Raw genomic sequence first — 16,466 nt, forward strand, 5'->3', positions numbered from 1 at the left:
GGTGGATTGGCCATGCTAAATTGTCCCTTAGTGTCCAAAGATGTGCGGGTTAGGTAGATTGGCCATGCTAAATTGTCCCTTAGTGTCCAAAGATGTGCGGGTTAGGTGGATTGGCCATGCTAAATTGTCCCTTAGTGTCCAAAGATGTGCGGGTTAGGTGGATTGGCCATGCTAAATTGTCCCTTAGTGTCCAAAGATGTGCGGGTTAGGTGGATTGGCCATGCTAAATTGTCCCTTAGTGTCCAAAGATGTGCGGGTTAGGTGGATTGGCCATGCTAAATTGCCTGAGTGTCCAAAGATGTACAGGTTAGGTGGATTGGCCATGCATAATTACCCCTTAGTGTCCAAAGATGTGTAGGTTAGGTGGATTGGCCATGCTAAATTGCCCCTTAGTGTCCAAAGATGTGCAGGTTAGGGGGATTAGCCGTGGTAAGTATGTGTGGGGTTACGGGGATAGGGTGGAGTAGAGTGCGTGGGTAAGATGCTCTGTCGGAGAGTCAGTGCAGACTTGATGGGCTGAACAGCCTGATCCTGCACTGTAGGAATTCTAGGATGCTATTCCCGAAGGATCCGTCGCTTGCAAGCAGCTGCTGTCCCTCGAGGTTCCAGCTCTTCCGTCATCGCTATCAAAGTTCGCTGGTTCCACTGTTGACAACGGCTTGTAACCCTGAGTCTGGGGAGACTCGCAGAGACGACCCCCACCCTCCCCCCACCCCCCCACCCCCTCCCCCACCCCCCTCCCTCCCCTGAGTTCTCAATGACCCTGCTACCCCAAGACATGGGGTGATGCCTGGCTATTAATACTGTTCAAGTTTATTGATTAGTGTCACAAGTAAGGCTTACATTAACACCGCAATGAAGTCACTGTGAAAATCCCCCTAGTCGCCCACACTCTGGCACCTGTTCGGGGTAACACTGAGGGAGAATTTAGCACGGCCCAATGCACCCTAACCAGCACGTCTTTCAGACTGTGGGAGGAAACCGGAGCACCCGGAGGAAACCCACGCAGACACGAAGGGGGAGAATGTGCTGACTCCACACAGACAGTGACCCGAGGTCGGGAATCGAACCCGGGCCCCTGGCGCTGTGAGGCAGCAGTGCTAACCCGCTGTGCCACCCGTGCTGCCCCATTGGGTGCCTCCTGCATGGGCAGGAGCTGGAGGATTCCCCTTCCCACCCCCGTTGGTTTTCCACTCCGATCCCACACCTGCTGAAACCGAGTGTCGAGCCTCAGCTGTCATGGGGATGTGAGGTATCAGTCCCGGGATCAGGGAGAGAGCGGACTGGGTACTCTGCATTGCTCTATCCCTCCCCCCCACATCCACCGCAGCTCACCACCAGTTTCATTTTGCCTCATTGTAGTGGTTGTCCATCCCTCTTTGTGTTCGACGGGTACGGATTCCACCGCTTGCTGACACTAAATCAGGAGAGAGGGAAACTTTGTGGCTTCATTCCAGTCAGTGAACCACAACGATAATTACTCAGAGCTGTTTCAGGGACTAGGAGTTTTCTCGTGACGGTGTCGAGGGAGCTTTACTCTGTATCTAACCCCGTGCTGTCCCTGTCCTGGGAGTGTTTGATGGGGGACAGTGTAGAGGGAGCTTTACTCTGTATCTAACCCCGTGCTGTACCTGTCCTGGGAGTGTTTGATGGGGGACAGTGTAGAGGGAGCTTTACTCTGTATCTAACCCCGTGCTGTACCTGTCCTGGGAGTGTTTGATGGGGGATAGTGTAGAGGGAGCTTTATTCTGTATCTAACCCCGTGCTGTACCTGTCCTGGGAGTGTTTGATGGGGGACAGTGTAGAGGGAGCTTTACTCTGTATCTAACCCCGTGCTGTACCTGTCCTGGGAGTGTTTGATGGGGGATAGTGTAGAGGGAGTTTTATTCTGTATCTAACCCCGTGCTGTCCCTGTCCTGGGAGTGTTTGATGGGGGACAGTGTAGAGGGAGCTTTACTCTGTATCTAACCCCGTGCTGTACCTGTCCTGGGAGTGTTTGATGGAGACAGTGTAGAGGGAGCTTTACTCTGTATCTAACCCCGTGCTGTCCCTGTCCTGGGAGTGTTTGATGGGGGACAGTGTAGAGGGAGCTTTACTCAGTATCTAACCCCATGCTTTACCCGTCCTGGGAGTGTTTGATGGGGGATAGTGTAGAGGGAGCTTTATTCTGTATCTAACCCCATGCTGTCCCTGTCCTGGGAGTGTTTGATGGGGGACAGTGTAGAGGGAGCTTTACTCAGTATCTAACCCCGTGCTTTACCCGTCCTGGGAGTGTTTGATGGGGGATAGTGTAGAGGGAGCTTTATTCTGTATCTAACCCTGTGCTGTCCCTGTCCTGGGAGTGTTTGATGGGGGACAGTGTAGAGGGAGCTTTACTCTGTATCTAACCCCGTGCTGTACCTGTCCTGGGAGTGTTTGATGGGGACAGTGTAGAGGGAGCTTTACTCTGTATCTAACTCCATGCTGTAGCTGTCCTGGGAGTGGTTGATGGGGGACAGTGTAGAGGGAGCTTTACTCTGTATCTAATCCCGTGCTGTACCTGTCCTGGGAGTGTTTGATGGGGACAGTGTAGAGGGAGCTTTACTCTGTATCTAACCCCATGCTGTACCTGTCCTGGGAGTGTTTGATGGGGGACAGTGTAGCGGGAGCTTTACTCTGTATCTAACCCCATGCTGTAGCTGTCCTGGGAGTGTTTGATGGGGGACAGTGTAGAGGGAGCTTTACTCTGTATCTAATCCCGTGCTGTACCTGTCCTGGGAGTGTTTGATGGGGGACAGTGTAGAGGGAGCTTTACTCTGTATCTAACCCCGTGCTGTACCTGTCCTGGGGGTGTTTGATGGGGACAGTGTAGAGGGAGCTTTACTCTGTATCTAACCCCGTGCTGTACCTGTCCTGGGAGTGTTTGATGGGGACAGTGTCGAGGGAGCTTTACTCTGGATGGGAGGGTGAGCTGTGAGGAGGATGCAGATATGCTTAAGTGTGATTTGGATAGCTTGAGTGACAGTGTAGAGGGAGCTTTACTCTGTATCTAACCCCGTGCTGTACCTGTCCTGGGAGTGTTTGATGGGGGACAGTGCAGAGGGAGCTTTACTCTATCTGACCCCGTGCTGTACCTGTCCTGGGAGTGTTTGATGAGGGACAATGTAGAGGGAGCTTTACTCTGTATCTAACCCCGTGCTGTACCTGTCCTGGGAGTGTTTGATGAGGGACAGTGTAGAGGGAGCTTTACTCTGTATCTAACCCCGTGCTGTACCTGTCCTGGGAGTGTTTAATGGGGACAGTGTAGAGGGAGCTTTACTCTGTATCTAACCCCGTGCTGTACCTGTCCTGGGAGTGTTTAATGGGGACAGTGTAGAGGGAGCTTTACTCTGTATCTCACCCCGTGCTGTACCTGTCCTGGGAGTGTTTAATGGGGACAGTGTAGAGGGAGCTTTACTCTGTATCTCACCCCGTGCTGTACCTGTCCTGGGAGTGTTTGATGGGGACAGTGTAGAGGGAGCTTTACTCTGTATCTAACCCCGTGCTGTACCTGTCCTGGGAGTGTTTGATGGGGACAGTGTAGAGGGAGCTTTACTCTGTATCTAACCCCGTGCAGATTATTATCAGCATGGTAGTCTACAGCCATTATCTGAATGGGTGTAAATTGGGAGAGGGGAGTGTGCAGCAGGACCTGGGTGTCCTTGTGCACCAGTCGCTGAAGGTAAGCATGCAGGTGCAGCAGGCGGTAAAGAAGGCAAATGGTATGTTGGCCTTCATTGCGAGAGGTTTCGATACAGGAGCAGGGATGTGTTGTTGCAATTATACAGGGCCTTGGTGAGGCCACACTGAGAGTATTGTGTGCAGTTTTGGTGTCCTTATCTGAGGAAGGATGTCCTTGCTATAGAGGGAGCACAGCGAAGGTTTACCAGGCTGATTCCTGAGGTGGCAGGTCTGTCATATGAGGAGAGACTAAGTCGGTTAGGATTATATTCACTAGAGTTTAGAAGAGTGAGAGGGGATCTCATAGAAACTTATAAAATTCTAACAGGGTTAGACAGGGTAGATTCAGAAAGAATGTTCCCGATGGTGGGGAGATTTCAGAACTAGGGGGTTATAGTTTGAGGATAAGGGGGTAAACCTTTTAGGACTGAGGTGGGGAGAGATTTCTTCACCCAGAGGGTGGTGGAATTCACTCCCACAGAAAGTAGTTGAGGCCAAAACATTGTGGGATTTCAAGAAGAAATTAGATATCGCTCCTGGGGCTAAAGGGATCGAGGGATATGGGGGGGAAGGGGATCAGGATATTGAATTTGATGATCAGCCATGATCAGAATGAATGGTGGAGCAGCCTCGAAGGGCCGAGTGGCCTCCTCCTGTTTCTAGTTTCTGTGAAGTATCCTTTATGTGGCGTTGTTTTGTCATGCTCCTGAGAAGCACCTTGGAACATCTCTCGATGTGAAAGACACAATATGAATACGGGTGGGTCCCAGGTTTGTGGAGCCATTGGCTGGTGGCATTATATCGCCCTCAGCACGGCGGCGGGGGGGGGCAGGTGGGGGCGCGGAGAATCGGCCTCTTCCGGTTCCTGATCGGAAATCCGCATCGACTGACGATCGGCCGAGCCAGGCCGGTGACCTCCTCAACGTGCCAAAAGCGACCTGGTGGAACGATGGCTCGGGTCAGGCCAGGGGAGGCCGTGCCCCCCCCCTCCCCCCTGGAACTGCGCGCCCGTGAACCGCGGACTGACTTGTGTCCCCCTTCTTCACCAATGTCTCTGAGCAGCAGGGGGTCAGATGTCCGGATTCAGTTTCACCTCCACGGCGTCGAGCGGCCAACCTTCCGCCTCTTCGGGCCAGTACGCGGCGGCCGAGTATAGCAGCGTCTTCAGTATGGGAGTGCCTTCAAGTAATGCCAGTGCGGGCACTCGCAGGTATGATGGCTACCCCTCTCTCTCTCTTCCTCTCCTTGCCTCCCTCCCATTCGCTCCCATCCATCCCCATGTCATTTGTTGAACGATGTCAGTGCTGAGGGATTAAACACCTTGAGCGCGATCTCCGTACTGCATCGTAAGCACGACGCAGGCGAACAGGAGATGGTCCCCTCACTCCACATCCCTTTCACTTCACTATTGGCAGCAGAGCTATCATTACACAAAGTCAACAGCTGGCCCATCAAACACTCCCAGGACAGGTACAGCACGGGGTCAGATACAGAGTAAAGCTCCATCTACACTGTCCCCATCAAACACTCCCAGGACAGGTACAGCACGGGGTCAGATACAGAGTAAAGCTCCCTCTACACTGTCCCCCATCAAACACTCCCAGGACAGGTACAGCACGGGGTTAGATACAGAGTAAAGCTCCCTCTACACTGTCCCCCATCAAACACTCCCAGGACAGGTACAGCACGGGGTTAGATACAGAGTAAAGCTCCCTCTACACTGTCCCCCATCAAACACTCCCAGGACAGGTACAGCACGGGGTCAGATACAGAGTAAAGCTCCCTCTACACTGTCCCCCATCAAACACTCCCAGGACAGGTACAGCACGGGGTTAGATACAGAGTAAAGCTCCCTCTACACTGTCCCCCATCAAACACTCCCAGGACAGGTACAGCACGGGGTTAGATACAGAGTAAAGCTCCCTCTACACTGTCCCCCATCAAACACTCCCAGGACAGGTACAGCACGGGGTCAGATACAGAGTAAAGCTCCCTCTACACTGTCCCCATCAAACACTCCCAGGACGGGTACAGCATGGGGTTAGATACAGAGTAAAGCTCCCTCTACACTGTCCCCCCATCAAACACTCCCAGGACAGGTACAGCACGGGGTTAGATACAGAGTAAAGCTCCCTCTACACTGTCCCCATCAAACACTCCCAGGACAGGTACAGCACGGGGTCAGATACAGAGTAAAGCTCCCTCTACACTGTCCCCATCAAACACTCCCAGGACAGGTACAGCACGGGGTTAGATACAGAGTAAAGCTCCCTCTACACTGTCCCCCATCAAACACTCCCAGGACGGGTACAGCACGGGGTTAGATACAGAGTAAAGCTCCCTCTACACTGTCCCCATCAAACACTCCCAGGACAGGTACAGCATGGGGTTAGATACAGAGTAAAGCTCCCTCTACACTGTCCCCCATCAAACACTCCCAGGAGAGGTACAGCACAGGGTTAGATACAGAGTAAAGCTCCCTCTACACTGTCCCCATCAAACACTCCCAGGATGGGTACAGCATGGGGTTAGATACAGAGTAAAGCTCCCTCTACACTGTCCCTCATCAAACACTCCCAGGACAGGTACAGCACGGGGTTAGATACAGAGTAAAGCTCCCTCTACACTGTCCCCATCAAACACTCCCAGGACGGGTACAGCATGGGGTTAGATACAGAGTAAAGCTCCCTCTACACTGTCCCCCATCAAACACTCCCAGGACAGGTACAGCATGGGGTTAGATACAGAGTAAAGCTCCCTCTACACTGTCCCCCATCAAACACTCCCAGGAGAGTTACAGCACAGGGTTAGATACAGAGTAAAGCTCCCTCTACACTGTCCCCATCAAACACTCCCAGGATGGGTACAGCATGGGGTTAGATACAGAGTAAAGCTCCCTCTACACTGTCCCTCATCAAACACTCCCAGGACAGGTACAGCACGGGGTTAGATACAGAGTAAAGCTCCCTCTACACTGTCCCCATCAAACACTCCCAGGACAGGTACAGCACGGGGTTAGATACAGAGTAAAGCTCCCTCTACACTGTCCCCCATCAAACACTCCCAGGACAGGTACAGCACGGGGTTAGATACAGAGTAAAGCTCCCTCTACACTGTCCCCATCAAACACTCCCAGGACAGGTACAGCACAGGGTTAGATACAGAGTAAAGCTTCCTCTACACTGTCCCCCATCAAACACTCCCAGGACAGGTACAGCACGGGGTTAGATACAGAGTAAAGCTCCCTCTACACTGTCCCCCATCAAACACTCCCAGGACAGGTACAGCACGGGGTTAGATACAGAGTAAAGCTCCCTCTACACTGTCCCCCATCAAACACTCCCAGGACAGGTACAGCATGGGGTTAGATACAGAGTAAAGCTCCCTCTACACTGTCCCCATCAAACACTCCCAGGACAGGTACAGCACGGGGTTAGATACAGAGTAAAGCTCCCTCTACACTGTCCCTCATCAAACACTCCCAGGACAGGTACAGCATGGGGTTAGATACAGAGTAAAGCTCCCTCTACACTGTCCCCATCAAACACTCCCAGGACAGGTACAGCACGGGGTTAGATACAGAGTAAAGCTCCCTCTACACTGTCCCCCATCAAACACTCCCAGGACAGGTACAGCACGGGGTTAGATACAGAGTAAAGCTCCCTCTACACTGTCCCCCATCAAACACTCCCAGGACAGGTACAGCACGGGGTTAGATACAGAGTAAAGCTGCTTTTATATTTTTAACGGAAGCTACCAACAGCAAAATATTTCTCCTGTTCTTATTTTGTCTTCAGTATCACCGGGGCGATGAGTGGGAGCCAAGTGCCTGGACAGCAAGCTGGCACCACCAACACATCCAGCTTTGGAGGTACCCTGAGAAACAATTCACTTTTTACAATCTATTGTCTCACTCTTTACATCTGAACCCTTTGCTCCCCCAGTGTATTGCCTTGCCCCCCCATCCCCGTCCTGGGACGGGGCAGCCCCTTGGCTCGCTGTGAGGGTGGCAGTGCTGCTGTGGGGAATGATTACACCTCCGGGGAGCTTGGATACTCTTGGGGTGGTGTCTTTACTGTCCGCTTGGTTGCTCTCCCTTGGGGTAACGATTTGTTTGCTGCGTGTCACTAATCTTCTCTCCCCCTTTTTGTTTTTTGTCTTCCTCTCTCTGCCCTGCGTTGTAGCTTTCAGTAATCCATTCGCTGCTCCTTCTGCTGCACCTCAAGCTCCTTCTACCAACCCTTTCCAGACCAACGGAATGGCACCAGGTAAGCCTCTGTGGCCTGTCTCCCTCCCTCTCTCTCTCTATCTGATTGAGAAGTAATGCTTACGTTGTGCCCTTCCCATTCTCCTCTTCCTGCTCCTGATCTATGGAGAGGCGATAACCTCGTGGTATTATCGCTCGACTAATCATCCAGGAACTCGGCTAACGTTCTGGGGGACCTGGGTTCGAATCCCCGCCACGGCAGATGGTGGAATCTGAATTCAATAAAACAATATCTGAAATTAAGACCCCTACTGATGACCCATTGTCGGAAAAACCCATCTGATTCACTGATGTCCCCTTCGAGAAGGGAATCTGCCGTCCTTATCCTGTGAAACAGAACATCTCGAAATCCTACAGTGCAGAAGGAGGCCATTTGGCCCATCGAGCCTGCACCGACCACGTAAGAACTAGGAGTGGGAGTAGGCCCCTCGAGCCTGCCCCGCCTTTCAATAAGATCATGGCTGATCTTTGTGTGGACTCGGCTCCACTTACCCGCCCGCTCACCTTAATTCCTTTACTATTCAAAAATCTATCCTTGCCTTAAAAACATTCGACGAGGGAGCCTCAACTGGGCAGGGAATTCCACAGATTCACAACCCTTTGTGTGAAGAAGTCCCTCCTCAACTCAGTCCCACCCAGGCCCTATCCCCATAACCCCACGTATTTACTCTGTTAATTCCCCCCTGCCACTAAGGGGCAATTTCGCAATCCACCTAACCCGCACATCCTTGGACTGGGGTTACGGGTTAGGTGGATCGGCCGTGCTAAATTGCCACTTGGTGTCGGGGGGGGTTGAGGCGTCTACGTGGGGGGGGTGGGATTGTGGTCAGTGCAGACTCGGTGGGCCAGGCGGCTTCTTTCTCCACTCTAGGATTCTACCGTCCCATGAATAAAAACAACATCCCCACCGTCCGCAGGTTACTGGTTCCCTGCCTTACCCGCCCCTCTTTTGTTTTTATGTTATAAATCTCTTTCAAGCCTTTTTGTGATGTGGAGATGCCGGCGTTGGGACTGGGGTGGGCACAGTAAGAAGTCTCACAAACACCAGGTGAAAGTCCAACAGGTTTATTTGGAATCAAGAGCTTTCAGAGCGCTGGTTGACTCACCTGATGAAGGAGCTCTGAAAACTCGTGATTCCAAATACATCATTTAAGGGGCATAGAGAGGAATACATGAATAGGATGGGAATGGAAGGATACGGACTCCGTGAGTGCACACGGTTTTAGTTCAGGCAAGCATCATGAGTGCCTTTGGTACATTGGCCTTTATAAATCGCAGTATCGAGTATAAAAGTTGGAGTGTTATGGTAAGGTGATATAAGGCATTGGTGAGGCCGAATTTGGAATGTTGTGTACAGTTTTGGTCACCTAGTTACAGGAAGGATGTAAATAAGATTGAAAGAGTGCAGAGAAGGTTCACAAGGATGTTGCCGGGACTTGAGAAGCTGAGTTACAGAGAGAGATTGAATAGGTTGGGACTTTATTCCCTGGAGCGTAGAAGATTGAGGGGAGATTTGATCGAGGTGTATAAGATTTTGATGGGTATAGATAGAGTGAATGCAAGCAGGCTTTTTCCGCTGAGGCTAGGGGGGAAAAAAACCCAGAGGGCATGGGTTAAGGGTGAAAGGAGAAAAGTTTAAAGGGAATATTAGGGGGGGCTTCTTCACGCAGAGAGTGGTGGGAGTGTGGAATGAGCTGCCGGATAAAGTGGTAAATGCGGGGACACTTTTAACATTTAAGAAAAACTTGGACGGGTTCATGGATGAGAGGGGTGTGGAGGGATATGGTCCAAGTGCAGGTCAGTGGGACTAGGCATAAAATGGTTCGGCCGCAGACAAGAAGGGCCGAAGGGCCTGTTCCTGTGCTGGATTGTTCTTTGTGCTAACACCTATATTTTTTCTCTGTGTTCAGGCATGATGTACGGCGGAGTGCCCGCGGGGTACGGACCCGTCCCAGGCGCCGCGGTCCCCGGGGGTTTTGCCGGATTCCCGCAGCACCCCTTCCCACAGCAGCAGCCGCCGCCGCAGCAGCAACAACAGCTCTTTGCCCAGCCGCCCCAACCCCAGCAACAGGCCTACCCCCAGCAGCAAGGCTACGGCCAACAGCAGTCCTTCCTGCAACAACAGGCCTTTGCCCAGCAGCATAATGGTAATGTCCGCGAACCCTCTTCCCTTTGGAGCCACTCGCGTTATTAGATCAACCACAGCACCTGAATGGAAGCCCCTCGAGCCCGCCCCAACCACCCACCTCCAATCTCCCGCTCTCGCGCCTCCCGCCCTCCCGCCTCCTGCCCTCCCGCCTCCTGCCCTCCCGCCTCCTGCCCTCCCGCCTCCTGCCCTCCCGCCTCCTGCCCTCCCGTCTCCTGCCCTCCCGTCTCCTGCCCTCCCGCCTCCTGCCCTCCCGCCTCCTGCCCTCCCGCCTCCTGCCCTCCCGCCTCCTGCCCTCCCGCCTCCTGCCCTCCCGCCTCCTGCCCTCCCGCCTCCTGCCCTCCCGCCTCCTGCCCTCCCGCCTCCTGCCCTCCCGCCTCCTGCCCTCCCGCCTCCTGCCCTCCCGCCTCCTGCCCTCCCGCCTCCTGCCCTCCCGCCTCCTGCCCTCCCGCCTCCTGCCCTCCCGCCTCCTGCCCTCCCGCCTCCTGCCCTCCCGCCTCCTGCCCTCCCGCCTCCTGCCCTCCCGCCTCCTGCCCTCCCGCCTCCTGCCCTCCCGCCTCTTGCCCTCCCGCCTCCTGCCCTCCCGCCTCCTGCCCTCCCGCCTCCTGCCCTCCCGCCTCCTGCCCTCCCGCCTCCTGCCCTCCCGCCTCCTGCCCTCCCGCCTCCTGCCCTCCCGCCTCCTGCCCTCCCGCCTCCTGCCCTCCCGCCTCCTGCCCTCCCGCCTCCTGCCCTCCCGCCTCCTGCCCTCCCGCCTCCTGCCCTCCCGCCTCCTGCCCTCCCGCCTCCTGCCCTCCCGCCTCCTGCCCTCCCGCCTCCTGCCCTCCCGCCTCCTGCCCTCCCGCCTCCTGCCCTCCCGCCTCCTGCCCTCCCGCCTCCTGCCCTCCCGCCTCCTGCCCTCCCGCCTCCTGCCCTCCCGCCTCCTGCCCTCCCGCCTCCTGCCCTCCTGCCCTCCCGCCTCCTGCCCTCCCGCCTCCTGCCCTCCCGCCTCCTGCCCTCCCGCCTCCTGCCCTCCCGCCTCCTGCCTCCCGCCTCCTGCCCTCCCGCCTCCTGCCCTCCCGCCTCCTGCCCTCCCGCCCCCTGCCCTCCCGCTCTCCCGCCTCCTCACCATTAAAATTCGGGCTAGGCCGACCATAGAATCCCTACAGTGCAGAAGGAAGCCACTCAGCACGGTGGCACAGTGGTTAGCACTACTGCCTCACAGCGCCAGGGACCCGGGTTCAATTCCCGGCCTCGGGTCACTGTCTGTGTGGGGTCTGCACGTTATCCCCGTGTCTGCGTGGGTTTCCTCCGGGTGCTCCAGTTTCCTCCCACAGTCCGAAGATGTGCAGGTTGGGGGATTGGCCATGCTAAATTGCCCCTTAGTGTCAGGGGGACTAGGAGGGTAAATATATGGGGTTACAGGAATAGGGCCTGGGTGGGATTGTGGTCGGCGCAGACTCGATGGGCCAAATGGCCTCCTTCTGCACTGTAGGGATTCTATGATTCTACGATCAAACCTGCACCAATTCTCCGACAGAGTGTTTTACTCAGGCCTACTGCCCCGCCCTCTCCCCGTAACCCCACACATTTAGCATGGCCAATCCACCTAACCCGCACATCTTTGGACACTAAGGGGCAATTTAGCATGGCCAATCCACCTAACCTGCACATCTTTGGACACTAAGGGGCAATTTAGCATAGCCAATCCACCTAACCCACACATCTTTGGACACTAAGGGACAATTTAGCATGGCCAATCCACCTAACCCACACATCTTTGGACACTAAGGGGCAATTTAGCATGGCCAATCCACCTAACCTGCACATCTTTGGACACTAAGGGGCAATTTAGCATAGCCAATCCATCTAACCTACATATCTTTGGACACTAAGGGATAATTTAGCATGGCCAATCCACCTAACCCACACATCTTTGGACACTAAGGGACAATTTAACATGGCCAATCCATCTAACCGACACATCTTTGGACACTAAGGGACAATTTAGCATGGCCAATCCACCTAACCTGCACATCTTTGGACACTAAGGGACAATTTAGCATGGCCAATCCCCCTAACCTGTACATCTTTGAATACTGTGGGGCAATTTAGCACGGCCAATCCACCTAACCCGCACATCTTTGGACACTAAGGGGCAATTTAGCATGGCCAATCCACCGAACCCACACACCTTTGGACACTAAGGGACAATTTAACATGGCCAATCCATCTAACCTACACATCTTTGGACACTAAGGGACAATTTAGCATGGCCAATCCACCTAACCCGCACATCTTTGGACACTAAGGGGCAATTTAACATGGCCAATCCACCTAACCTGCACATCTTTGGACACTAAGGGACAATTTAGCATGGCCAATCCCCCTAACCTGTACATCTTTGAATACTGTGGGGCAATTTAGCACAGCCAATCCACCTAACCCGCACATCTTTGGACACTAATGGGCAATTTAGCATGGCCAATCCACCTAACCCACACACCTTTGGACACTAAGGGACAATTTAACATGGCCAATCCATCTAACCTACACATCTTTGGACACTAAGGGACAATTTAGCATGGCCAATCCACCTAACCCGCACATCTTTGGACACTAAGGGGCAATTTAACATGGCCAATCCACCTAACCTGCACATCTTTGGACACTAAGGGACAATTTAGCATGGCCAATCCCCCTAACCTGTACATCTTTGAATACTGTGGGGCAATTTAGCACGGCCAATCCACCTAACCTAAAGTTGTGCAGGTTGGGTGAATCAGCCATGATAAATGTGTGGGGTTAGGGGGGCCCTGGCTAAGATGCTGTGCAGGGAGTCCGTGCAGGCTCGATGGGCTGAATGGCCCACGTCTGCGCTCTGGGGATTATCTGAATCTGGGCCCTCACGGCCTCTGTCACTGCACCTAAAGCCTTCGCCAAATCTATCACCCTTGTATCTACTTCCACTCCCACATCCGTTTACATGAATGCGGGTTACAACATGGTGTCCACAGATATCCTTCATTCACCCACTACTGTAAGGTAGAAAGCTTCAACCCCGAACCGTCACGGGAAATGCTGCAACCGCCCCCTCCCCAGAGCTCTCGATGTGAAAACAGGGTCTCTCCAGTTCTCAGTTCTAAATCCGGAGTGGCGATGGCCTAGTGGTTTTATCGCTCGACTGTTAATCCAGAAACTCCCCTCATGTTCTGGGGACGCGGGTTCGAATCCCCGCCACAGCAGGTGGTGGAATTCAAATTCAATAAAAAATCTGGAATTAAGAATCTACTGATGGCCCATTGTCGATCGTCGGAAAAACCTGTCTCGTCCGTTTAAGGATCCGCTCTGGCCCACAGGTGACAGCAATGTGGTTGACTCTCAACTGCCCTCCATGGGTAACTAGGGATGGGCAATAAATGCTGGGCCCAGCCAGCGACACCCATGTCCCCTGAATGAATAAAAAAAAACATTTTTAAAAATCTCCTACCTTAACCCATCTGAGTGGCACAGTGGTTAGCACTGCTGCCTCGCAGCACCAGGGATCCGGGTTCGATTCCCGGCTCGGGTCACTGTCTGTGCGGAGTCTGCACGTTCTCCCCGTGTCTGCGTGGGTTTCCTCCGGGTGCTCCGGTTTCCTCCCACAGTCTGAAAGACGTGCTGGTTAGGGTGCATTGGCCGTGCTAAATTCTCCCTCAGTGTTCCCCGAACAGGCGCCGGAGTGTGGCGACTAGGGGGATTTTCACAGTAACTTCATTACAGTGTTACTGGAAGCCTACTTGTGACACTAATAGATAAACATTTGTACCTCTCTCCTTAACGACTATGAACAGTCAGCTTCTTAATGACTTGTCCCACTTTTCTATGATCCTCAATGTTGAGTGTGCTAATAGCCACACTAACCACCAATTTTAGATAATCAGTCGAACGCGTAACACTCGCTAGAAGCCACATACATTCATACACCGGGGCCCATTCTCTGCAAACAGCAGGAATATGTCGGCAGCACGGTGGCACAGTGGTTAGCATCGCTGCCTCTCAGTGCCAGGGACCCGGGTTCGATTCCCGGCTTGGGTCACTGTCTGTGTGGAATTTGCACATTCTCCCCGAGTCTGCGTGGGTTTCCTCCGGGTGCTCCGGTTTCCTCCCACACTCCAAAGACGTGCAGGTTAGGTGGATTGGCCGTGCTAAATTGCCCCTCAGCGTCAGGGGGACTAGCTTCGGGTAAATACATGGTGTTACGGGAATAGGGCCTGGGTGGGATTGTGGTCGGTGCAGACTCGATGGGCCGAATGGCTTCCTTCTGCGCTGCGGGGATTCTATGTTCAAACCTCGCGCGTTTTTTGTATTACTCAGGAGCTTGGAGAGGTTGGAGTTCTGCTTTCTCCATGGCAACGCTTTAGCCAGTTTTTGTCTAAATGCCAAACAATCAGCTCCCTTTTTCCCCTGCGGTACGAATTGTTGTGAGAGAGTTTGAAATTCTTGCATATTTCCTGATGAGTGCAGGGTGAAAAAGTTCAGCAGCACGTCTCTTCAGCCAGCTTTACCGGGTATTGTACGGCTCATCTTGAGTCCTTCGAAGGGAACGGGAGCCAGTTTCCCGGCCTGTGTGTTTGTATATTTGTTGACGCCTTGTCCCTCTTGTGTGTAGGAGCTGGTTTTGGTGCTTTTGGACAGCCCAAAGCGATGCCGCGAATGATGGGGCCATTGATACAAGGAGGTGGAGCGTCCAGCAACCCGTTCATGGTACGTTCCGCGCTGACTTCTTTCAGAGATGTTTACAGCACAGAGAGGCCATTCGGCCCACACTGGTCAACAAAGACCCGACGCCACTCATCCCATTTCCCAGCGCTTGGCCTGTAACCCTGGAGGTGGTGGCAGTGCAAGTGAATATCTAAATACTACATCAACGTTCAGGGAACGCATTCCAGACTCCCCACCACCCTCTGGGTGAAACCCCCCCACCCCCTGAGCCTTCTCTGTCTCACCTTCAGTCTCTGCCCACTGGTTATTGAACCCTCGACTAATGGAAAAAGTGTCCTCACTATCCCTATCTGTGCTCCTCATAATCATAGACACCGCAATCGTGAAATCTACGGTGCAAAAGGAGGCCATTTGGCCCATCAAGTCTGTGCTGACAACAATCCTACCCAGGCGCCATCTCCGTAACCCCACATATTTACCCTCCTAATCCCCCTGACACGAAGGGGCAATTAGCATGGCCAATCCACCTAACCTGCACATCCTTGGACACTAAGGGACAATTTAGCATGGCCAATCCACCTAACCTGCACATCTTTGGACACTAAGGGGCAATTTAGCATGGCCAATCCACCTAACCTGCACATCTTTGGACACTAAGGGACAATTTAGCATGGCCAATCCACCTAACCTGCACATCTTTGGACACTAAGGGACAATTTAGCATGGCCAATCCACCTAACCTACACATCTTTGGACACTAAGGGGCAATTTAGCATGGCCAATCCACCTAACCTGCACATCTTTGGACACTAAGGGACAATTTAGCATGGCCAATCCACCTAACCTACACATCTTTGGACACTAAGGGGCAATTTAGCATGGCCAATCCACCTAACCTGCACATCTTTGGACACTAAGGGACAATTTAGCATGGCCAATCCACCTAACCTACACATCTTTGGACACTAAGGGACAATTTAGCATGGCCAATCCACCTAACCTACACATCTTTGGACACTAAGGGACAATTTAGCATGGCCAATCCACCTAACCTACACATCTTTGGACACTAAGGGGCAATTTAGCATGGCCAATCCACCTAACCTGCACATCTTTGGACACTAAGGGACAATTTAGCATGGCCAATCCACCTAACCTACACATCTTTGGACACTAAGGGGCAATTTAGCATGGCCAATCCACCTAACCTGCACATCTTTGGACACTAAGGGACAATTTAGCATGGCCAATCCACCTAACCTGCACATCTTTGGACACTAAGGGACAATTTAGCATGGCCAATCCACCTAACCTACACATCTTTGGACACTAAGGGAGAATTTAGCATGGCCAATCCACCTAACCTGCACATCTTTGGACACTAAGGGGCGATTTAGCATGGCCAATCCACCTAACCTGCACATCTTTGGACACCAAGGGGCAATTTAGCATGGTCAATCCACCCTAACTAGCACGCCTTTCGGACTGTGGGAGGAAACCGGAGCACCCGGAGGAAACCCACGCAGACACGGGGAGAACGTGCAGACTCCACACAGACAGTGACCCCAAGCCGGGAATCCAAGCCGGGAATCGAACCCGGGTCCCTGGCGCTGTGACGCAGAAGTGCTAATCACTGTGTCGCCCCCCCCCCCCCCCCCCTCCTCCCCCATAGCG

The 16,466-nt window shown here is 53.4% G+C and overlaps 1 protein-coding gene across 1 annotated transcript in view; it reads left to right on the forward strand.

The window, feature by feature from the left end:
- LOC144481675 (arf-GAP domain and FG repeat-containing protein 2-like) overlaps positions 1-14,974 on the forward strand; it is an 87,602-nt gene extending 72,628 nt beyond the window's left edge. The window contains exons 7-11 of the mRNA XM_078200804.1: positions 4,762-4,909; positions 7,497-7,570; positions 7,884-7,967; positions 9,877-10,113; positions 14,740-14,974. Coding sequence (XP_078056930.1) covers positions 4,762-4,909; positions 7,497-7,570; positions 7,884-7,967; positions 9,877-10,113; positions 14,740-14,951 — 755 coding nt within the window. The 3' untranslated portion in view covers positions 14,952-14,974. The remainder of the gene's footprint in view (positions 1-4,761; positions 4,910-7,496; positions 7,571-7,883; positions 7,968-9,876; positions 10,114-14,739) is intronic.
- Positions 14,975-16,466: the final 1,492 nt, after the last annotated feature.

The sequence above is a fragment of the Mustelus asterias genome, chromosome 31 (genome assembly GCF_964213995.1).
Source record: "Mustelus asterias chromosome 31, sMusAst1.hap1.1, whole genome shotgun sequence".
Lineage (NCBI taxonomy): Eukaryota > Metazoa > Chordata > Chondrichthyes > Carcharhiniformes > Triakidae > Mustelus > Mustelus asterias.